This window comes from Ailuropoda melanoleuca, chromosome 14, assembly GCF_002007445.2.
Source record: "Ailuropoda melanoleuca isolate Jingjing chromosome 14, ASM200744v2, whole genome shotgun sequence".
NCBI classification, from domain to species: Eukaryota; Metazoa; Chordata; class Mammalia; order Carnivora; family Ursidae; genus Ailuropoda; species Ailuropoda melanoleuca.
The window spans coordinates 21,156,453-21,181,539 of record NC_048231.1 but is presented as its reverse complement, the minus strand read 5'-3'; the positions used below and the strand labels follow the sequence as shown (position 1 = coordinate 21,181,539).

The 25,087-nt window shown below is 40.1% G+C and overlaps 1 protein-coding gene and 1 long non-coding RNA gene across 4 annotated transcripts in view; one reads left to right on the top strand and one right to left on the bottom strand.

The window, feature by feature from the left end:
• Nucleotides 1–1,644: 1,644 nt before the first annotated feature.
• LOC105237214 overlaps nucleotides 1,645–25,087 on the bottom strand; it is a 24,656-nt gene continuing 1,213 nt past the window's right edge. Inside the window, exons 2-6 of one of the 3 annotated variants that reach the window (XR_004620359.1) lie at nucleotides 23,139–23,353; nucleotides 21,018–21,146; nucleotides 13,111–13,199; nucleotides 4,832–5,231; nucleotides 1,645–4,355 (exon numbers count right to left, since the gene is read on the bottom strand). This is a non-coding gene — a long non-coding RNA (uncharacterized LOC105237214). Of the gene's footprint in view, nucleotides 5,235–13,110; nucleotides 13,200–21,017; nucleotides 21,147–23,138; nucleotides 23,354–25,087 lie in introns of all 3 variants that reach the window. The other 2 variants (XR_855782.3, XR_004620360.1) reach the window with 2 other exon arrangements.
• The window catches only part of GTF2A1 (general transcription factor IIA subunit 1), a 45,250-nt gene continuing 44,646 nt past the window's right edge, over nucleotides 24,484–25,087 (top strand). The window contains exon 1 of the mRNA XM_002918310.4: nucleotides 24,484–24,966. Coding sequence (XP_002918356.1) covers nucleotides 24,937–24,966 — 30 coding nt within the window. The 5' untranslated portion in view covers nucleotides 24,484–24,936. The remainder of the gene's footprint in view (nucleotides 24,967–25,087) is intronic.

Here is a 25,087-nt window from a genome sequence, read left to right as displayed (position 1 = left end):
TGATGTGAAGTCATTAGAGGGAGTACCCTTTACCAAGGAGAAATTAGGGTTTCTATGAAGCTTTGAAGGACATAGTCATGGAGATAATCACCATGTGAAGTAACTTGCTGTTTTCACAATTGGGTCTCAGTAACCTCAGCTAAAATAATGAGAAAGCTGGATTAATGGTCCCCTTAGGTCCCTGCCAGCTCCAGTTTTATGGTTTATTTTATAAAAGATCCTTTGGTGCCATTGTCAGTGATACTTCATGTCAGTAGGACTCTTCGTTACAGTCTTAAGAACCAACAACCAAGATCAGCTGGGCCATCCTTTTCTTTTTCGTGTCTCTGCCCTTTACTGTCTGCCCAGACAACAAACAGAAAACTCTGCAGCCCTCTATTTTGTAGTTGGAGGATCAAAACTGATGGTGACCATCAGTTGGAACACTGCTCTGTTAAGTTCCACCAGCATCACCCAGCTCAACAGTGATGAGAAACAGACCAGACAGAGCTCCGAAATGGATGGTAGGATTTGGGGATCACTTGAAGCAGAAGCAGGTCTAACCCTCCAAGGTACTGAGGGGCCACATTACGATGATCTATGATTTATAGTTATGTCCTTTTACACAAAAGACTGCAGAAATTGAGGGAGGAGGGGCGCCTGGGTGGCACAGCGGTTGGGCGTCTGCCTTCGGCTTGGGGCGTGATCCCGGCGTTATGGGATCGAGCCCCGCGTCAGGCTCCTCCACAGTGAGCCTGCTTCTTCCTCTCCCACTCCCCCTGCTTGTGTTCCCTCTCTCGCTGGCTGTCTCTATCTCTGTCAAATAAATAAATAAAATCTTTAAAAAAAAAATTGAGGGAGGAAAAAAAATGCTCTGTAAACATTCTGGGACTATTTGTAAAACATTTATGGCAGAATGAGAGGAGAGCAAGGGTCAGTTCTCTGCATCCTCGCTGTCTATTAGTAACATGAAAACGTAATTTAAAAATTTTTTTAAACATCCAGAAGCTACAAAATACCATCTCTTTTGTGGTATGTTGTGTTAGTATGATTTTAGTTACTTGTACTTAGAATGGGGTCAAATATAATGGCTCAATTCTAACTAGACAGAGCAAGGAATTCCAGCTTCCTCTTCCTGGTCAGTCCCATGCTGTGCCTCAGATCAAACCCTCAATGCATGGACACCATCTAGCCACCATCGTCTTGCCTCCATGTGCTTCAGGATCAGCATCCCCAGGTAGTATCTAATGCGAGTTCTGGGAAAGCAGATATGCACAGATCCTGACAGCAACCCTTTGGACCAAAGGGCTTAAGGGTTTTGAAGTAGGAGGTAAAAGAAGATGGTGAGCTCCTCTGACCCTAAGCCAGTATTCATTTGACCTTTGTGTTCACCGGCCAACAGAACCTGGAGAAAACTTTACCACATGCAAGAAATTAAACAGAATCAGTGTTTTGGCCAGGGAGTGTGATAGAGGAGCTCTCCTCCTCACCCTCCATTTTTGTAATGTCCATCAGCAAATTTCAATCTTGTCAGGATGGATGGACCCAAGATCCAATGAGTGATTCAGCTGATCCAAGGCTTGTATTTTCCTTCCTTCATCATCCATCCTCATTTGATGTAACTTCTTGTACTAGTGTGATTAACTTTATGTAAAACCAGTTTACTTTTTTTTTTTTTAAAGAAAAAGAATATGTGCCTATGTAATAAAGTCTACACACTGGCTAACTTTATAGAGGTGAGGTTTTGTTTGTAATTGTTCTGCTGATTGTCTGTAATACTCTTTTTTTTGAGCTATGAAAATGAGCAATTAATAAAAATTTTTAAACAAAATCTGTTACTATGGAAGACTGAATGAGGTGAGGCATAAGGAAAAATGTTATAAAGAAGGCCCATAACCCAGTTAATACAGTTAATGATCGTAAGATGATGAGTTAACAAGTGACACGTTAACGACTGTTTATCCTAGTTTAAGTCGTATATAGTTTAATCAATTCAAGAGATATTTACTGTGTTCCTATTTTGTGGCAAATTCTGTAAGAAAACAAAATTATATAATCTTTAAGATTTTCTTGGCGATAAGTGCATACACATATAAGTGAGAAATATAAGAGTACATAATCAAATACCATATCTGCAGTGTGTTCCTGGCATATTGTCAGCACTCAACTAATAACTGTTTGATCAATTGATGAATCCAAATGACTAATGTCAACATAAACTCAGATGGGAAAAAAAAAATCAATAGGGACTAGAATACTTGGAAGGTTTTCACGGGAAAGATGACTTTTAAGTGAGACCTGGAGGTCTCAGTGGCAAGAGGAAGGGAGTTTAGAACTGGGAAGAGTCAGGTGTCAAAGTGGGATGCTGGATGAGTGGAAGGGGAGCCTGACCCGAGTGAAGGGCTCATGCACATCAGAAGGTAAGTTTGGTAGTGAAGCCAAGCTGAGGGAGGGCTTGCATCTTGCCTAAGGTCAACTCAACCCAGTAAATGCTATGAAGCCATTTTAGAATCTTACCAATAAAGCACTATTCTAGAAAGACTCATATCTCTACAATGTGCTGGATTTTTTTGGACTAGAGGAAAGCTTTAGGGCAAAGAAAATCAAGGGTTTGTTTTTTTGTTTTTGTTTTTTTTAAGTAAACAAGGAAAGAAAGAAACAGCTTTGTGTTTTGTTTAGTCCAAGTAGGCCATGGACATCTTACTGCAGAATACAATGATCTGTAAGTGGCCCCCTGTCATTGAGAGAACTCTGTCCTGAATAGAACACAGAATTGTATAGCCTAGCCAGTATGAAATTAACTGATATTAGTAGCAGGTGCACAGAAGGGTTCATGGCCAAAAACAGTATAAAGTTTTCTTAGCTGAAGAATAATATACTCCTTCCCCCTATTCTTTCATTGCTATCTGCCCAGAGTTCTCTTGAGCAAGTTTTGAGACCTGTCTGGGACCCACACTGGCACAAGGTTTCAGCCTGCTAAGGTCCCCTTGTACTTTAATATTCAAGTGGAATAATACTCAATAATATCCAAGTAGCTGTTTGAAGCCAAGTGTGCTCCCTAGTATTCTTCAGGATTTGTGGGAAGAAAAGTTGGGAATGAGAGGAAGTGAAGATGAGAATTGAAATGTCCTTAGCGCCAGCCATTCGTCAGCTCTTTTCCAAACTCCTCCTACCTCTTTCTTGATCACCTCTTAACTATTTCCTCTTTATTCCTCCATGCTGGGCCGCTTTCTCTATTCCCAAAACATAATAGGAGTTAGCATTTATGTAGCGCTTATACTGGTGCAACCATGTGTACTAAGTATTTTAGATGCATTCATATTTAATGAAGGCAGCCCCTCCATTCTGCAAGGTACTAATAATTCAAGGCTGATGGTACAACTGACATTTATCGAAGGTTAGCAATTAATAGAACAGCACAAAGCAGGAAAGTACTTAAAACTCAATACCAGACATCCCTGCTCTTAAAGTTCACTACTCACACCCCACAGAGGGAATCCTTATTAAACATCTTTCTCCCTCGCCTCTAGCCTGAGTAAATGGAGCCAACACCTCAAGTCCCCAAACTGTGTTCTTCCTGACTGCCAAGGGAAAACTGAAAAATTCTTAAAATCTCATGTTAAGTGGGGATTAAGTTCTAAAGTCAACACTCTTGGAAATCAAAGTGCCCATAAAATAAAGTAGACTAAGGCATAAGTCTTCCTTAATGGAAGTTGCCCTATGACCCTCAATTTTTCAGTTTCTTCATTGAGAATACTGACAGAGTCATCACCGCCCCAAATCCCAGTCACCTGAACAATGTGTTCCAGTTCATGGTCAATGTGGGGAAGCCATTAAAATGAGTCACAATTATTTCCTGAGTTTTACCAACATGCATTGACTGTTTCAGGCTTGAGGGCATCTTTTCTTTGCCTCACAGACCCACTGAGTGGAATGGCAGACTAAATAACTTGAATGGAAGTATAATGAGTCTCCATTATAGTTCACTTTCTTATGCAAAGCAATTTTTAGTTCCACTCCATTGCATCCTGTCATGGACCATTAAAGGATCTTTCCAAACCAAAGAGAAGTGTATCCTAGATCTCCAAAAAGAGCTTACATAAACTCACATTTTTTTTCTTTAGAGGTCTAAAAAAATTAGATACTATTTTTAGAAGAACTCAGCTGAAAGACATGTACTTTCCTTCCCCACGCAGTCTAGGTCAACAGAAGGGAATGAGACAAAATCTTTTACTTGTAGAAAGCAAACCCCAGGGGTTACTTTTTTTTTTTTTAATCCTCCTGCATCTCCCTCACCTCTTCCTCTTCTTTTCTTCCTCTCTCTTCTTTTCACTTAATGCTGTAAAATCCTGAGAGCCTGAACTAGTGTGGTGGCACTGGCGGAAAAAAGGAACATATCTCAGAGACTGATAAATGGTCTCCGATTATTTCTTTCCACTTTGAACTCTTTTTGAACAAATTGCACAGCTCATCTGCTGCCTGTTAACAGTTGCGTGGTGCCTTTTAATGTTTTTTATTTATTAGGTTTATCCTCCTCGTTAAAAAGCAATCACTGACTAAAAGAATTGGTCTTCTGGGCATGCAACAAAAATGCACCGAAAGCAACAGGAATTAGCAGATAGCAATCAGCATACTCTTATCTATGCTACTCTGCCACCTACAGGAAGGTTGTGAGTGGGTCACCTCACTTTCAGGTGACAGCAATGACTGACATATCTCCAAAGTCCTCTTCTTTGGAATAACTGCTAATACACTAGTCATTCAAGAATGTTTTGAAACAACCATTCTGTGTTCTATTAGGTTCGAAGGATGCAGAAGTAAATGAGACATGGTCCACCCCCTCCAGAAATACCTTATTCAGAAGGTGGTTTTGATACCAAATGCATCATCAGGACCAAGGGCAGCACTTTTGACAACTTCATTTGAGTTACAAAAGGGCATCCCACTTTCTGCGCTGAAAAACCCCACATCAGGACATAGAGAATACTGCAAGTAGATTGGTCACGGGGTTTCACCTCCACGGTCTCAGAAGAGTCCTTCTGTGCAACATAAAAACTACACACTAGTACATCCTCAGTTCTATAGATGGTACCCAAATCATGAGCTTACGGAGATCTAGTTTTAAAAAATAGACATGAAAGGGGAGCCTGGGTGGCTCAGTCGGTTACGTGTCCAACTCGATGTCAGCTTGGGTCTTGATCTTGAGGTCATGAGTTGAAGCCCCTTGTGGGGCTCCTCACTGGGTGTGGAGCCTACTTAAAAAAAAAAAAGGTAAAATTAGATATTAAATATCTGGAGCCTAGAATTTATGAAAACATAAATCCATACATAAGGAAATACAGAAGTAGTAACAAAGTTATAATATTTCATTTTAATCCCCATATCTGTGAACATAGGAGAGATGAGCCTACAAGAAACAACAAAGATGATGTATAAAGGGTTTGAAGGGAAAGAAAGAGGAGCCACAAATGGAAAACCAAAACCAGCGAAGAGGGGATGGTTGAAGGACCTACACTAGAATGAGCACACCCTTAATCTTGAAACTTTAGGAAAAGGAGATATGTATATTTTAAACAAGCACATGCAGAAATGTTCCTAAGAATGGCTTCGGGGAGCTGTGCTACATTGATACATGCTATGCAGCAATGTATTTGCAAGACGCACTTAGAAAGTTGCATTTGTCATGTGACTACAGACTATTCTTGTCCACTCCCTGATATTATCATCATCGTCAACAAAAACAATAAATGGGGAATTCTTAAGATTATCAAAATAATTGGTTTTAGCTAAGTACATTAAAAAGTTTAAATATTGTCATTCTTGCCCTCAAAAAGAATTATATACAGCAAGATAATGTATAATGCAAGGTATATACAAAGAGTGCTAAATGAGTGGCACTAAAATGACAGATTTTAGAAATTTGGGGAGGAATTCAAATGAATTATTGCAATCAGGGAAAAGATCTGGAGAAGGGATGTGTTTGGGGCCAACTCTTGAAGGAAAGGGTACAACTTCAAAAGGCAAGCAGGGCATGGTGAGGAGGGCAAGTGCATAACAAGTAGGGGGAACACCGTTACATAAGTAAAGTAGGCAGAATTATGTATAAATGGTGGATTTAGATATAATCAGTATGTCTATTTGATGAGAATAGTAGAAATAAAAATGGCTAACTATAACAGACTACATTTTCCAAAATAAATGCAATAAAAAAGCAAACTTCCAGTCCCAGATGCTCTTCCAGAACCTTCCAGCCCCCATCAAATTGTGGAGTCTATTTCCCCACCCCTTAAATCTGGGCCTTGAATGGTGGTCTTAAGACTGCTCCAACCAATAGAGCACCGTGGATGTGATGCTATGTGACTTCCAAGGTGAGGTCATAACAGGATGCAGTTTCTGTCTCCCTCTCTCTTAGTTCACTCACCTTTCCACCCTGGCTACCATGTTTGTGGGAGCCCAGGTCATGTCCAGGGGCCACATGTAGGTAATCCATTCAACAGTCTTAGCTAAGGTCTCAGCTGACAGCTGGAATCAACCAAGACACATAAGTACATGGAGATTCAGATGATTCCACCCTGCAGACTTTGAGTCTTCCAACGGGGGTACCCAATGTCACAGAGAAGAGACAAGCCATTCCTGCTGTACTCTGTCCAAATTCCTGATCCTCATAATCCATATGCATAATAAATAATTGTTTCAGGCCAATATGTTCTGGGGTAATTTGTTACATAGCCATAGTAACTAGAACACTAACATTAATTAATTACCAGATGCCATGTACCATGTTTGATGCCTTGTATTTTATATCGGTTAGCTATTTCTGTATAACAAACCATTCCCAACCTCAGTGGCTTAAAACAATAGTTCCTGCTTCTTAAAGCTCACTTATCTGTGGTCTACTGAGGATTGGCTGACCTAGGCTGGGCTCGCTTATGTGCTTACGTGTTGCCTGGGAGCTCTGCCCTAAGCCTGGGCGTGGTTGGGGCATCTTAGTTAGAGCAGATCCACTGTATGTGTCTCTTATCCTCCTCTTGGAACTGACAGGCTTGCCTGGGTATGTCATTTTCATGGAGAGGCAGGAGCACAAGAACAAGAGTGGAAATACTTAGGCTTCTTAGGGCCTAGGTCAGACATGGCACACCATCGCTTCTATCAAATTCTAGTGGCTAAATGGGCCCACATGACCAGGCCCAGATTAATGTGGAAAGAAAACAGACTGCTTAGTATTCTTCAAAGTCACAGGCAAAGGGAGTACACATAGGGAAGGGTGAAGAATTGGAGCCATTCATTCAATCAAGTGCATAATTATCAAATAAATACCATTACCATCCCCATCCCATTCATGTCATTGAGAAACTGAAGCACATAGACTTTAACTAATGTGAGTTAACAGAGTTCCTGCTCCTGTGGCTGTCTCATCATTGCAACTGTCCAAGAGACCAAACTCTCAGAAGATAACTTTGCTTTTTAGGTGCTAGATCTCAACTAGCTACAAGAGTGCTGGGTCATCCGTGCTTCCCACCTTAAACCAATTCCTGACCTTCCTCTAACTAGACCTTAGGATCACTGTGCCAATATGTGTTTCCATGAGCCTCAGGAACTGCTAGAAATCCCAAATCTTTTCACCCATCACCCCAATTCATTCATGAATATGTCTCCTCTTGCACTCCTCCCTAGCTCCCTGGACACTTCCTGTTCCTCTAAGACTCAAGGCCTGTCATCAATACGCTTTATCTTTGATATCCTCTCTGGACAGTCCCTTCACTCCCATCCGCCTTCACTTCCAACCCAACTGAAACACTGTTATCCCCTTCAGGGCACATGCTCCCACTGCCCTGCAGTCCTTGCAACAGGGTGTGGTTTTTTTTTTTTTTTTTTTTTTTTTTTTTTTTTTCCTATGCCATGTATCTTGAGCTTGAAGATGAGAGAGAAGAGTGGTATCCTCTTTGCTTCATAAATCATTCTCCTTCCTCTTCAAAACTTAGATCCTATGGAGTTCATGCTATCAGACACTACAACCCCAAATATTGCTATGTCCTTGACCTTCAAGCTTAATTTAGCTTATTTTGGAAGACTAACTTGACCTGGGTTATTTCTTGATTGTGTGTCTGGAAATCATAAGCAAAACTTGAATTGGTTCCCAAGGTTAATATGAGGTCACTACAGACCAATTCCCTATCATTTAAGAAAACTCTAGTATTATAACCAATCACTGTAAGTATAAATAATCACAGCCTTCCCACTATACAAACTACCCCTTACAGAAGCCTCATTCCATGTTTTGGTTTGAGTGCTCCCAGTTTGCAGACTGTATTTTGGTGTGTGCACAATAAACATTAACGAATTACTACTTGGTCATTCACTGGTTTTCTGTTATTTATGACCTTTTGACAAGAGTCACTCGCTGAGGCCCAAGGCACGTGGCTTACTCTAGGAAGATGTTCCAGCAATTGCCCACATCACCTCTTACATGCATTGGATCAAATGTAAGCACAGGGTGACACTTAGCTGCAAAGGAAGCTCAAAAATGTAGATTCCTTGCTGGGCAAGACCAGCTAACATGCAGGGAAATTTATTACTAAAGGAAAGGGGAAAATGGATATTTGGGAAGAGTTAGTGATCTCTGTCACATTAGTTAAGCCTCTAACCTATCCACTCTACACCTTCCCACAAGTAGCTAACACCAGAGAAAAGCATCACAGCCATAATGATTCTTATCCTAAATCTCAAGAAAGCCATTGATTCTCCATAACAACTGTATATACTTTTTAAAATACCTTTGATGTTCTGCCTGCAAAAAAATGACTATTTCATATTTTCTCCTTTTTTCTCAAACCTTCAACAATTCCTTCCCACTTTTCACACTGCACTCTCAGCTGATAACTTACCCCTGTATTTTATTGAAAAAAATGTTAATCACAGGAAGTTCCTTTGCTTCCTACCATCAAATCTATCAACTTACCTACACATTTCCACCATTAATTCTAACATTCTTTGTTCTCATCCTCTCTCCTTTTACAGTATATGGAAGCTTTCCGTTCCCAGCAAAGATGAACACCTCCCTTTTTGCTCTGAAGCCTATCCTTACTGGCCTTTCTCAAAGAGTGATGACTGTAATAACAGGCAATTTCTCTTGTATCATTATGTTTTTTATTTTCCTGCTGACTATTCCCAGAAATAGTCTCTAATAAATCCCACCTTCAAAAAAATCATTTGAGGAAAGGATTCTGGGAAGTTGGTGGAGTAGTAAGCACCAGGAATCTGTCTCCCCACCTAGACATTGATTGCATTGGCAGAATCTGATAAACCATGTTGGAACTCTGGAGTCTATGGAAGGCTTGCAACTTCCAGGCAAAGGCTTGGACGGTAAATTGCAGTTAGTTTCAGTCATTGTCAGCTCTTAGCACAGCTACCCATCCCCCATCTGCCAGCCCTGTGGCAGGCAGCCCTGCACATACTCCAGAAGCAGCTTGTGTGCACTCACAGGAGCCCGAGTAGACACAAAGGACCCTGTCCTCCCAACACAGGGAGTCTGTGCTCTGACTGCTGATTGCTACTTCTGATCATGGATATACAGAGAAGCTATATTTGCTCTCACCATTTTCTCACTTCATCTTTTCTGCTCAGTTCACTCCAATTTATCTTCCATCTCCATTACTACACTATAATGGCTTTTGTCAATGTCCTCTGACTTGACAAATTTAAGATCTTTCCTATCTTCTCTTAGGTGCTTCTCAGCAGCATTTGACAGCTTTAACTCCTCTCTTCTTACATCATTCTCTAACCTTGGTGTCCACACCCACCTCCTACCCTCACTCTCCCATTCTCCTGGTTTATCTCCATCATTGCCAACTCCTTTCTGGTCTTGTTTTGGGTGTGTGGTTTTTTGTTTTTGGCTCTTTCTCCTTGGTCCAGTCTCTAAATGTCAGAATGCCTCTACTTTCTCTCCTTATACTCTTCACACCATCTCACACACCCCTATGGCTGTAAGTACCTGTATATGTTAAATGATTCCCCAATATTTATTTCCAGGTCAACTTGCTGAGTTCTAACCTTGTATTCGACGGTTTATTTGATGTCTCCACTTGAACGCTCAACAGACACCTAAACCTAATCATAACATCATTTTTCTCACCTAAACGTGTCTTTCCCTCAATTTTCCCCAACCTAAACGGCACCCACATCTTCCCAGCCACCTAACAGAAACCTACGAGGCATCTCTGATTGCTCATTTTTCTAAAGCCCCATGTTCTAGCCAAAGCAAGCCTTACTGGAATTCTTTTCAAAACATATGATGAATCTTTCTATCTCTACTCTTCTTACCTGGATTTCTACAAATGCCTAACATAAAATATTCTACTTATTTATCTTGTCTGTTGTCTGTTTCACCAGTCTCATGAGCTTCATGAGTAAGGGAATTCAGTTTGTTTTGTCTTATGCTATACACTCATGGCTTAAAATAGGGCCTGATGCTCAATAAGATTTATTGAATGATTGGAAGAAAAGTCTAGTGGAAATAAGACATGCAAAAACTGAATTATAATACATTGTTTTAAATGGAAGTATGTACAAAATTTAGAAAGGAGAGTATTTCCAGACCTTGGGAATTAGAGACAACTTTAGTCTTTCTTTTTGGATGAAAGAAAAATAAGCCAAGAACAGAGAACATTGTAAAAATATTTGTCTTAATATTCCCTTTAAAATGTATGTTGAAGCACAGTACACAAGTAATTATATACAATATTATCACTTTACAAATAATTTATAAAAATATACAGAAGCAATGCTGGGGGAAATAATGGAAGGAATTAAAGCTTCCAGGAGCTGGATTTCTCTAGAACAGAAAAAAGGTAAGTGGAGAAAGACATTGTTAAGTGTGTGATGTGAAGAAAGATACAGAAACAAATTTTTTAAAAATTCCTTTTTTCTGGAGGAATGAGAATGGAGATGGTCTCAACTTTACAGGACAGCTATGTGGAACCTGGATAAAGTCAGAGAGATAGTGGGGGCAACCTATCATGGGTAGCTTGTAACTATCGATTAGTATTTAAAATGTAGAAATCCCAAGACCCATCAACTCCATTTCTAAGAATCTATCCTACAAATAATAATAGCAAAAGTGTATAAAGGTACATTCAGAAGGACATTGTTACAGCAATGTTTAAAATAGCTCAAAAGGAAACAGCCTAACTATTCCATTGTGGACCTACAGAGGTGCCATTAAAGTCACGTGAGACAGTGTGAAATTTACTGGTCTAGAAAGAGGTCTGTGATATACCAGGTCTATGAAAAAGGCAAACTGGAGTGCCTGGGTGGTGCAGTCAGTTAAAATCCAGCTCCTGGTTTCGGCTCAGGTCATAATCTCAGGGTTGTGAGATTGAGACCCATGTTGGGCTCCATGCTCAGCATGGAGTCTTCTTGAGAGTCTCTCTCCCTCTTACTGTCCCTCCTGCTTGTGCTTTCTCTCTTTCTCTCTCTCAAATATATAAATAAATCTTAAAAAAAAAAAAAAAAGAAAAAAGCAAATTGTATATAAAATTTAAAGCATGATTGCTTTTGTAAAACACGAAGTGTACTCATATTTCTCTACATATATATATATCCAGAGCTGCTTTGTGGGCATAAGAAAAAAACACATATGTGATCAAAAGGTATGATTGGAAAGACAGAAATACATGGGTTTCATCTTTTATTTTATATAATTTTTATTTGTTGGCTTTTGGTAATTTAACTTTTCTTGTTTTGTTGTTGTTTTTCCTCGCCAGTAAAGTATTTTTTGAATGTCATGATTGGTTCAGGAAAAGAAATCAGAAGGCTAAATATAGAGACTAAGAACATACTAAGATTTTGAAAATGGTCTGTATTTGATAATCATCATCCAGCCACATTTTTAAAAAGCCAGACAGAAATTCCGATTTGATTTTTTAAGCCAATATTGGAAGCGTGCAAATATATTAAGGGCCCTGAAAAGAGGCTATGTTTGGTATTCTGGAACTGTTGTATTAAAAAGGAAAAAGAGAAGCAAAAGAACAATAATGGAGACAATGAGCGGCAAGAGGGAGGGAGGGAGAAAGGAAGGTAAGTTCAGGGCAAAGGGGAGATTGGAAGAAGGGATTTGCAATTGATTGTGTTGTTCACTAAAATTAGCGAAAATTAAGAAGTGATTATGTAATGAATTCTATCCTTGGAAAATAAAACGATTGTTAGTGATTGGGGCGCCTGGGTGGCACCGCGGTTGGGCGTCTGCCTTCGGCTCAGGGCGTGATCCCGGCGTTATGGGATCGAGCCCCACATCAGGCTCTTCCACTATGAGCCTGCTTCTTCCTCTCCCACTCCCCCTGCTTGTGTTCCCTCTCTCGCTGGCGGTCTCTATCTCTGTCACATAAATAAAAATAAAATCTTTAAAAAAAAAAAACGATTGTTAGTGATAAATATCCTTAAGGAGTTTACAAAATATATGAAGAAGAAATGAAACACCACTCTAGGGACTGTGGATTCCTAGGTCTGTGTTCTATGTGGGCTCAGGTGTATTTTGTCCTCGTGTGGCCAAATAACAGTATTGATTGTCTTTTTTTTTTTTTTAAGATTTTATTTATTTATTTGACAGAGATAAGAGACAGCCAGCGAGAGAGGGAACACAAGCAGGGGGAGAGGGAGAGGAAGAAGCAGGCTCACAGCAGAGGAGCCTGATGTGGGGCTCGATCCCACAACGCCGGGATCACGCCCTGAGCCGAAGGCATTCGCTTAACCGCTGCGCCACCCAGGCGCCCCTGATTGTCTTTTATCACACACTACAATACATCTAAAGGCTGAAAAATCTATCATTTCAATTTAACATTTATTGAGGAATGGTAATGCATTCTACACTTGACAAATGAGCAATTATATCTCTTGACTAGAGATTTATATAAGGCTTCTAGTTTTAAACAGTCTGAGTCATTTCAGGAAATAGATGAGTTTCAACTGATTTAGAAACTGAAATCAGTTATTCAAATGATTAAACCTCAAAGAGACTGGTGAAAAATTTACTAATTCAGAGTGTAGTATGTGGTTCTTCTCAAACTTGGAATTGCTTCCTTCTTTGATTCTAATTTTACACAGAAAAAAAATTAAAAAAAAAAAAAAAACCCTTACATGTCCAAGAGAGAGATGGCTTTGCTTAATTGGTGAACTCAGTTCAGAAGTATGTTCTAATTCCCACTTGCTCCACTGCTCAACACGATCTAGACAAAGACAAAATGGAACCCATTTAATTTTCTGTACCATCATCATCATTATTATTGTTGCTGTTATTGTTGTTAGGGTCTTCTGTATTTACTGAGGACCTACTTTGTGCCAATCACTGTACAAAGGGGCTTTACATGGATTAACTCTTAATCGTCACACAACTCTCCAAAGTAGGTTTTATCACTAACCTGCCACTTAAAGATGAGGTAACTTGCCCATGGTCAGAGCGAGGACAAGCATCTTAGTGAACATGACTGTGAAGTCCACATGCTTGGCTACTTGCTATACCACTATACCTTTAGATATATACTGCCTCTTCTGATTTATTATTGTGCAATGATATTAGCACATGCCCAATTTAATATATATTTTTTATCTACAGAGTCAGAGTTATGCCACTGGCTTATTAGGTAAAATAGAAAGGATTCCCCTTCCTAAGGTTCAACCACTAAAAATGGTCATCCTTTATTTTCATGTTTTATGAAAGCATTTAAAATGTGATGATAAAGCTAGACATAAATGTTTTGATTATAAAGAATCTTGCTAGAAAAACTGTTCTTGACAAATTCAGTAATTGAGTAGGTGCTACTTAAAATGGGAAATGGATGCTTTTCAACTGATGTAAAAACAGAGAAATTAGTTATTTAAATGATTTAATAAGTGCTTCTTGATGATGCTTTTATGAAGGCAATTATATTTAATCAGGGCAAAGTCTCCATTTCAGGTCTCAGGTTTGCATAAGCCACAGAGTTTCTCTTCTCCCAAATGAAGTTTAACACATTATATAATTAACATACATTTGACAAACTTAAGGACCAACATGATTTAACTCAAAACCTTTGCATTCTCCTGGATTGATAGTTTCTTATTTCTAAGACAGGTGGAAAGAGCCTTGAACTTGTACCTCTAAAATTTCACGAGTAAACAGCAATATGACCTTGGGCAAGTCACTGCTGAAGGTGAGTCTCAGTTTCCCATCCACAATGACGGGATCATATCACTTACCTCACTGGACTGTTACAAGCATTAAAGGAGGTACCCTGTGATTAAAGCTTTTAAAGTAAATCCATCATCATTATTATTATTGCTTCTCTTCTTGGCAGGAACACAAAGTGGCAAATTCCTCATTTTTTTTTTAATCTCCATTTTTCCTGTTTAAGCATCTGTTATATTTTGCCTCCTGGCTATCTCATTACCTTGAAGACACATCCTACAACATCCAGAGCCGTGTTCACACCAAGGTATTTGAAATGCACCCCTTGATTTTCTCACAGAAAACTGTTAAAGGGAAGACCAGTCCTCAGTATTTCTGTAGATTCCTCCATTCTGGTCTGGAATCTATGAGAGTCTTTCTGCCCCCTCCCTTTTTACAAGCTGTACCTGAGGAAGGTAGATTCTGGAGAACTGAAAATGGTCCATCTAGTTCCAGTTTATGTAATAATTCTCTAAGATATGGTTTGTAAATGAACTTTAAGTTTATCTATGTTGTGTTTTATTAGAAAGTTATCTATGTAGAATTATCTGTCATATCAGAAGCCTCTATCAAGTTGAAGATGTATGAGTAAGAAGATAAAGTTGGCATGTAAATCAAAAATAATTTGGGGGCGCCTGGGTGGCTAAATTGGTTTAGCATCTGCCTTTGGCTCAGGTCATGATCTCAGGATCTTGGGATTGAGCCAGGTGGGCTTCCTGCTCAGTGGGGAGTCTGCTTCTCCCTCTCCCTGTGCCCTTCCCCTGTTCATGCGCACGTGCTCTCTTGCTCTCTCTCAAATAAAGCCTTTTTAAAAAAGATAATTTGTCTGCTAGAAGAATACTTTTATAAAAACATCAGAGTGAGCACCTTAATTTTCACCATTTTTAACTGTCCCAAATCACAGCTGTTCAACTTGTGAATCAAGATAAGGTGTATGTGGCTGAAGTCCAAGAATCAGAGAAAGAAGAAATCTATGTAATTAAACAGTGTTTAATATTAATTACATTTATAACACAATACCAGGTCTTCTTGGGTATATGAACTATTTTTCGACTGGAAGACAAGCCTTCTGGAGAAAGAACTGTCACTGGTTGTAAAATAAAGCTTCACTGGACTTATTTTTGACATTTTACATGAACAATTTCATTTAATTCAGAAACTCTTTAATTTCATCAAATATCCAGTAAGTGTGCAAATTCCCAATTGTCATAATTGTCATTTCTTTTACAGTTTATTTGAATTAGGATCCAAGTAAGTTGTGCACATTGTGATTGATTGATACGTCTCTTAAGTGTCTTTTAATCTATAGGTTCCTCTCTCAAACTAAATTTATTTGTTGAAGAAATTGGACCATTCGTCCTTTAGCTTCCCAGCATCTGGATTTTGTTGATTGCACTCCAGATATGTAGTTTGCAATGTCCTTGCATCTGCTGTATTTTTTGAAAATTGTTAGTTGGATCTACAAGCTTAGTCGGATTCAGGGTTTCTGTTTTTGGGTGGTGGCCGTGAAGGTAAGACCACCTTATTGGTGGTAGCATGTTCTTTATCAGGAACCATATACGTCTGGTTGTTTCCCTTTTTGTGATATTAGCAGATGTCAGTGTTTAATGCTTCCATCTCAATTCATTAGAGGTTGCGAAATGGTGATGTTTTATCATTGTTTATTCACTTACTAGTTGGAATACCTCTTTAATGAGAAACTTCCTCTCATCTACCGTATTAATTTCCTGAGGCTGTAATAAAGAACCATGAACTTGGTGGCTTAAACACAACAGAAATTTATTCTCTCGCAGTTCTGGAGGCCAGATATCTAAAATAAAGGTATTGGCAGGGCCACATTCCTCCTGGAGGCTGTAGGGGAGAATCTGTTTCTTGCCTCTTCCAGCTTCTGGTAGGTGCTGGCATTACTTGGGCTGCATGACTCCAACTTCTACCAGTGCGGGTACATTTCCTCTTCCTCCTCTTTTTGCTCACCTCTATGTATCTCTTGTAAGGACACTGGTGTTATCAGACTTAGGCCCTACCAGGGTAATCCAGGATGATCTCATCACAAACTCCATAACACAAATATACCTCTAAAGACCCTTTTTCTGAGGTGCCTGGGTGGCTCAGTTGGTTAAGCGTCTGCCTTCAGCTCAGGTCATGATCTCTGGGTCCCGGGATTGAACCCTGTGTGGGGCTCCCTGCTCATCTGGGAAGTCTGCTTCTCTCTCTTCCTCTGCCCCTGTTCGTTCTCTCTCTCTCAAATAAATAAATAAGATCTTAAGGCAAAAAAGACCTTTTTTCCAAGTAAGGTAACATTCACAGGTTCTGAGGATTAGGACATGGACATTTTCTTTTGGGGGCCACATTCAATCCTCAACATCTGCCATTTGGTACTTGGTGGTACAGTTCATGTAGGAAAGGCTAGATGAGTGCTTGATTAGTTTTCTTCATTTACCACTCTTCAAAATAATGAGTTAATTCCCCAGCATCCTTCAATAGTGACCAATTAGAATTTTCATGTTTTGTTTTTTTAACAGTATTATAAATTAATGGATTTAAATATTTGATGTACTTCAACTTGCTACAATTCTATCCTACTGGTATTCAAAGTGTCTCACCTTTGGCCAGTGGGGGCCTCTTCATGTTGGCTCCTAAATTCTTTTGACATGACACTAGCAGTCTTTGGTGTCTTCCGTAATGGGTTGAATTGTGTCCTCCAAGAAAGAGATGTTGAAATCTGAACCCCAGTATCTCAGAAAGTGACCTTTTTTGGAAATAGGGTCTTTCCAGAGACCGTTAAGTTAGAATGTGGTCCTTAGGGTAAGCCCTAATCCAATATGACTGGGATCTTTACCAAAAGGGGGATTTGGGACACAGAGACAGACATGCATAGAGGGAAAATGATGTAAAGACACAGGGAGAATGCCATGTACAGATGGAGGCAGAGATTGGAGTGATGCGACCATGAGCCAAAGAACACCAAGGATTGAGGGCCACCACCAGAAGCTGGGAAGAGGTGAGGAAGGATTCTACTCAGAGGCTCAGTTAGAGCATGGTCTTGCGGACACTGTGATTTCAGACTTCCAGCTTCCAGGACTGTGAGGAAATAAATTTCTATTATTTTAAGCCACCCAGTTTGTGGGACTTTGTTACAACTGCCCAGGGAAACTAATACATCTTCCTTGGGATCTGTATGAAGAGATATTCTAGACTTATTTTGTATTAGGTTGGGCAATAATTGGCAATTTCATCTGGTTCAAACTGATATTTTTCTTGCTCTAATCCTGGAGTCAGCAATATCTGCAAGGAACCTTGATTCCTTTTAGTGGAAAATGATATTTCAAGATCATAATCTGGGAGCTAGAGATGCTTACAGTTGCTAGACTGGTCACTGTGTTTAGGTCCTTTCAGAGCTATGTATATTTTATAAGCTAAAACATTGGGTTTGGGTTTTGTTGTTTTTTAGAAAAAGACATTTCTTGGTCTTGACCTGGAATCAAAATGAGACATTTCTCCAAGGAGTACTAGTCTTGAAATGCCATTATTTAGGCATTAGGTGTACTCATTGCTACTGGGTTGATTATTTCTAGGCCTTTTCAGAGGCAGGGTAAAAAATAAGACAAAATGCATCATGATGCTGCTTCTTTTTTTTTTTTTTTAAAGATTTATTTATTTATTTGACAGAGAGAGACTGCCAGCGAGAGAGGGAACACAAGCAGGGGGAGTGGGAGAGGAAGAAGCAGGCTCCTAGCGGTGGAGCCTGATGTGGGGCTCGATCCCAGAACGCCGGGATCACGCCCTGAGCCGAAGGCAGACGCTTGATGACTGCGCCACCCAGGTGCCCCTGCATCATGATGCTTCTAATTCAAATTCAGGACTACAGAATTTTTACTTATCCACTTATATCTTACATCTGCATTTCCTTTCCCCCACGTTGGGAATCCTGGTTTTCAAGAATGATTAAGATGATATAATTAGAACATCACATAATTACTCATTTTATTTATCTCACATTTCACATTTAAAAAACCAGAATATATATACAAATATTATCACATCAATACAAAGAGTGAAAAAACACTTTTATATTTCTTCTTGTTTTTAGAAAATATCTCACTACAGATATATAGTCAAATTACTGTTTTTTTTAATTTTTTAAATTATTTTTTTATTAAGTTATATTAGTCACCATACAGTACATCATTAGCTTTTGATGTAGTATTCCATGATTCATTGTTTGTTTGCGTATAATACCCAGTGCTCCTTGCAATACGTGCCCTCCTTAATACCCATCACCAGGCTAGCCCATTCCTTCACCTCCCTCCCCTCTAAAACCCTCAGTTTGTTTCCCAGAGTCCATAGTCTCTCATGGTTCATCTCCCCCTCTGTTTTCCTCCCCTTCATTTTCCCCTTCCTTCTCCTAATGATCTCCCTGCTATTCCTTATGTTTCACAAAAAAGTGAAACCATATGATAATTGTCTTTCTCTGCTTGACTTATTTCACTTAGCATAATCTCCTCCAGTTCCATCCATGTTGATGCAAATGTTGGGTAATCATCCTTTCTGATGGCTGAGTAATATTCCATTGTATACATAGACCACATCTTCTTTATCCATTTGTCTGTTGAAGGGCATTTCAGCTCCTTCCACAGTTTGGCTATTGTGGACATTGCTGCTATGAACATTGGGGTGCATGTGTCCCTTCTTTTCACTACATCTGTATCTGTAAACAGTTAAAATGTCTATGCTACCCTGAGCAATCTATACTTTCAACGCCATCTTGATCAAAATAGCAATGCCATTTTTCAAAGTGCTGGAACAAACAATCCTAAAATTTGTGTGGAACCAGAAAAGACCCCAAATCGCCAAGGAAATGTTGAAAAAGAAAAACACACTTTGCCTGATTTCAAGCTATACTACAAAGCTGTGATCACCAAGACAGAATGGTACTGGTGCAAAAACAGACACATAGATCAATGGAACAGAATAGAGAACCCAGAAATGGACCCTCAACTCTATGGTGAACTAATCTTCAACAAAGCAGGAAAAAAAACATCCAATGGAAAAAAGTCTCTTCAATAAATGGTGCTGGGAAAATTGGACAGCTATATACAGAAGNTGTTCACTTTGCCTGATTTCAAGCTATACTACAAAGCTGTGATCACCAAGACAGAATGGTACTGGTGCAAAAACAGACACATAGATCAATGGAACAGAATAGAGAACCCAGAAATGGACCCTCAACTCTATGGTGAACTAATCTTCAACAAAGCAGGAAAAAAAACATCCAATGGAAAAAAGTCTCTTCAATAAATGGTGCTGGGAAAATTGGACAGCTATATACAGAAGAGTGAAACTCAACCATTCTCTTACACCATACACAAAGATAAACTCTAAATGGATGAAAGACCTTGATGTAAGACAGGAATCCATCAAAATCATAGAGAAGAACATAGGCTGTGACCTCTTCGACATCAGCCACAGCAACCTCTTTCATGACATGTCTCCAAAGGCAAGGGAAACAAAAACAAAAATGAACTTTTGGGACTTCATCAAGATAAGAAACTTCTGCACAGCAAAGGAAACAGTCAACAAAACAAAGAGGCAACCCACGGAATGGGAGAAGATATTTGCAAATGACACTACAGATAAAGGGCTGGTATCCAAGATCTATAAAGAACTTCTCAAACTCAACACCCAAAAAACAAATAATCAAATCAAAAAATGGGCAGAAGATATGAACAGACACTTTTCCAATGAAGACATACAAATGGCTAACAGACACAAGAAAAAATGTTCAACATCATTAGCCATCAGGGAATTTCAAATCAAAACCACACTGAGATACCACCTGACACCAGTTAGAATGGCAAAAATTGACAAGGCAAGAAACAACAAATGTTGGAGAGGATGTGGAGAAAGGGGAACCCTCTTACACTGTTGGTGGGAATGCAAGCTGGTATAGCCACTTTGGAAAACAGTATGGAAGTTCCTCAAAAAGTTAAAAATAGAGATACCCTATGATCCGGCAATTGTACTACTGGGTATCTACCCCAAAGATACAGATGTTTTAAAAAATATTTTATTTATTTATTTGAGAGAGAGAGCATGAGAGGAGAGAGAGAGAGAGGGCGTGCACACAAGCAGGGAGGAAGCAGAGAGGGAGAGGGAGAAGCAGACTCCCCACTGAGCAAGGAGCCTGATGTGGGCCCAGATCCCAGGACCCTGGGTTCATGACCTGAGCTGAAGGTAGATGCTTGAGTCACCCAGGTGCCCCAAATTACTGTGTTTTAAAGTCACTTGAAAAGGTTCCTCTCTGCGTGTTATTAAATATACTATCAGGTTCATTTGCTTCATTTTATTTCAGTTTTGAGACCAATTACAATTAATTTTATAATTAAGTGAATGTTTCCAGAGTCAAATATAAAAAATATATTTAAATAAGCCTAGTTTCTATTCCTGTCCTCATCATAATATTTTCTCCTTGTCCTTATAAGTAACCTTCCTTTTAAAAAATTGTGGTTTATCTTTCCTTTTTTTTTTTTTTAAATATAAGCATGTGTATGTACACACATTTTTACAGTTCCTCTTTTCTTAAATGGAGCATACATAGAACATTTATCTCCACTTGCTTTTCTCACTTAACACTATATCCTCACCACATTAGTTATACTCACCACATTAGTTATCAAAATTTGGCCAAACTTTTTGTGGATAAATTAATCATCAACAACTGGCAGCATTATTAAAATCTCACAGGAGTGTTCTATAAAGTGAGTTAAAAAGACCTTCCCCTTGCTTTGATGTTGTTGATGTAACTTACCATTAATAATAAAAACATCCACCCAATACTTACCAAAGCACTTTCTAGTACCTTTGATCTTCCCAACAATCCAAAGGTGGTGGTTACTATTTCATCTTATCAAGCACAGAGAAGTTAAGTCACTGCAGAAGGTCTCACAGTAAGGTAATGGCATCGTCAAACCTGATTGCACAGACGGCACTAAGTTATTTTTGCTAAGCCACCACTAATTGGCTTATATTTCCCTATACAAAAAATAATTGCAAGTTAGTTGCTGTTTTAAGACATGTAGTAGCAATTTTAAATAGTAAGTTAGAAGGAAGAGAACATTAAAAAGAGTTAAAAAAATCTCCTCTTCATACGTATAAAGTAATTGGTGTGGCCAGTAAGTTCTTTTTATACACTGCATCAAACATCAGTGTGTGTGGAAATCAACAGGTGTTTTTTGTTTTGTTTTTGTAGAGGCCTAAAAAATATATGAATTCTGAATATAATTTTTTTGGTAGTACTGAAATACATCAGTGCTTTTAATATCTTGAATGAATGCTGTAATTATGCACTATACAATAGGAACTTTCATTAGGATTGGTAAGCTTGAGTTACCAGATCTTCCCTCTTCACTTCTGTTTTCTCCAAAAGTGTCCAATACTACTGAGCATATAAGGGCTGCATGATTCCTAAATATGTCAGATAATTAGCTTTATTGATCTAGCTAGCTAGCTAGCTAGCTATTATTTAAGAACATGGGAACTGAAGGTAAGTTACATAATCAGATTTTAGTTCAAGCTAATTTCCATGAGCAGTCTTTTTAGATTTTTTTTCTTTCTTGGCATTGTGGCTAAAATAGTCATTTGGACAGTAAACATTTTAATGTTTGGACATATAAGGTTTGGTGTCATTTTGTTTATGGTATATTAAAATTCATGCACTACATTTTTCCACTGCTTCTTTTGTTTGGCAGTTATCCAGTGTTAAGGCAGAATATTAACATTAAAAGAAAGAAGGAACTTTTTATCATCCAGTAGAAAACATTTTGAAGTAAAAAAACAAAGATTCATTACAAAGAAAGAGAGCACTATATGTATTTATCTGTTTAAGTATATGGCTGTTACAAAGTATGAGTTCGCAAACTGAAAATCCAGTATAAATGTTTCATACATGGTACAAGGAGCTGCTAAAATTAGAAAAGTTATTTAAGCTCCCTTCCCCCAAGAAAAAGTTCAGATAAAAACAATTAAAATATAATGCTAAATTTAGCTTACATGGGAGGAGCTTTCTATTCACAGATTTCCAGTTTTGTGAATTAAACAGCTGTAGCCTTCAAATTATTCAGACCCACTGAGGAAAGGAAATGTCACTTTCTGAAACTAAACTGGGTAGCACACATATATAGTGACTGAAGGCATATTATAACTAAATGAGAGCTGGAAAACAGTAAATTGGAATGGAATCCATGGTGGTTTCTTAGACGCCAGGCACACTGGAGAGAAAAGGGAAGAGATCTGGGTAAATATTAGTCTAGTGCTTCAGCACTGTTGCAATTTAAAGTGTTTAAAAAGAGAGGCCATCTCAGAGCCTCCAGGAAGTATGAAGGTCTTAAAGAGTCCAGGACTGGGTTTTCTGTCTTTTTAATCCAGTAACTGTATTTCGTTACTTCACAGGTCAGACTCAATTAGAGCAAAATGGTCACTAATCCCCTTGGGAATAAGTTCGTGGAGAATAAATCTCATAGATTCAAACCCATGTTTTGTATGCAGTGGTCTTCATCTTAACCGATGGCAAACCATTTTATCATTTAGTTAAGAATACCAAGCGGTTAGGGAAGAAAATGAGGTGGAAGGTGAGGGATTCCAAGTGCAAATACTTGGTAGTATGTACACATAAAGAGGTAAAAAGAAGTCCTAATAAGCGGTGAAATTTACCAGTTTTGGTACTGTTAGTGTACTTTTCGGGCTAATGGTCACCTGGATATTAAATGAATTACAAATGGTGACAGAACCCTATTTTTACGTATCAAGAACACTATGATTTCCTAGGGCTGTTTTTTAAGTGCCTTCACGGAGGAAACTGTGCAGGGAACTGAAATGCAACTGGTAAGGCAAGAATGTAGGAAGAGGCAGTGTTAAAAGAAATCTCAAAATTAATTGATATTCTCTATGCCCATCACAAACATACCGACAACTTCCCATTTTCTGAGTATTAATGGTCTCTGCTTTCTCTAATTTCTTCTTTCAGGTCCTGGCAGGTTGCATCTTTTCCTCTCTCTGCTATGTTGTCTTTGATATTTTCCAAATATGCTTTCAGTTGCATACCACTTTGACAGTTCGTTTTGCTTTATGAGGATAAACTCCTTCACTTGTCCAGACTACATTCCATGTCTCTCAAAATTCCTAAGGACAAGAGAATTAGGTACTGTGAGTTCTGGCTTCTACACAGAGCATTCTCTGTTCTGCGTGAAATGTTGCCATAAACGCGGGATTTGCCTGAGCAGAGCAGGTCAAACGCCTATTGATTTATACTCCAAGACATGGACTTTTTCTGCCCGCTCTCTGGCAGCGAGAGGCCACGAGAGTTGGTGGGTCAAGGGGAAGTAATTCAGATGTTAGTCATTACACGCCAGTCATGAGGTTACAGGATTTTGGCAGTATTTAAAAAAAGGGGTGGTGGAGGGGTAAACGTTATCACGCTGTCATAATCCGGTGGCTCGTGTTTCGTGGGGTTTTGTTTTTGTTTTTTGTCGGCATTTCCACCACCGTTATAAGTCACTTAAAGTACTAGTAGGCTAGTAGGTGGCCGAATGGCTGAAACTTGAGGCAACATAAGCCCAGACTTTTAGTTGTACTGGTGGAGACAAACAACTCAGCCAGTTCAGGGGTTACTAATTCTGAAATGTGTTAACAGTGTGCCCAAATCAGCTTTCTTCCTCTTCAGGAAGACGTACACGATTTTGCAGGAGAAAGGCCCACCCTTCAGGAGAGGAACGAAAGTCTCAGAGGTTGGAGTCAAAAAGCAGCTCAAACCCTGAGATGACACCGCATTTAAAACTCTGCCCAGAGTCCGAGCGCTCTCGGGGCCGGAAGCGGGAACACGTGACTGGTCCTTCGCAGCCATTGCTAGCGAGGCAGCCGCACCACCCCTTCCATATTTCCTAGCTTCTCCAGCTCAGGGAGACGCAGAAACACCTGACAAGAGTCGGTCCCAGGTAACTTTGGACTCGAGTGTCACCAGAACTCACGCCTCTTCTTCCAGGAATGCTTTTCAAGTCCCTCAGCCTAAAAGAGCTGTAGGACACTTCCGCCTGGGTGGAAACCACGTGTCACGCGAGACTTGGGGAGCCGGCAAGCCGACTTCACTACTCCAGTCCCCTGCCTCCGCCCGCCCAGCACCCTCCAGGCGCGTGACGACGCGGCCCACGACGGCCTCCGCCCCGGCGCGCCTGCGCACCCGGCTCTCGCGGTGTCTCGCGCTCGGCCCCGCCCACCTGTGCCCCCGCCCTTTCCGCCCCTCCCTCCCCCTCCGCCCTGTCTCTCGGCGGCAGCGGCGGCGGCGGCGGCTCGCGCAGCTCGTTGGCTCACTATATAAAGGGGAGAAGCGGGCGGGCCGGGCGGCTGGAGCTGCAGCCGGTGGCGGCAGCGGCGGCGCGGGGAGCGGCGACCGGTGGTGGTTTCCCTCCTTGGCGCGGGGTGGGGAGCGGGCAACGCCCCCTGGACCCCAGAAGGGTCGTGGCTTTTTTTTTTTAAGGGCGATTCTCGAGGTTTTTAGCTCTGGGAGGACTGCCCCCCTCCTCCTCCTCCTCCTCTCACCGCTCCCCTCTACTCTTTCAGGATTCGATTTTGTTTGAAATTTTTACCCCCAATCTTGCGGTGGCTTGGGCCACCCTCCGGGTGTTTTGGTTTTCTTTTTTCTTTTTTGGTTTTGTTTTTTATCTTGTTTTCTCGGGCTTGCCCCCCTCTTGTTTGTGTTGTGTGTGGAAATGGCGAACTCGGCAAATACAAACACCGTGGTAAGGACGTGGTTTGGCGGCCGGCGGGGGCTTCGTTCAGGCGGCAGCAACGGCCGGACCGGGCGGGGGCGGGGACGGCGGCGACTCCCGGCCTCTACTCTCCTCAGCCGCCCGCGCGGCC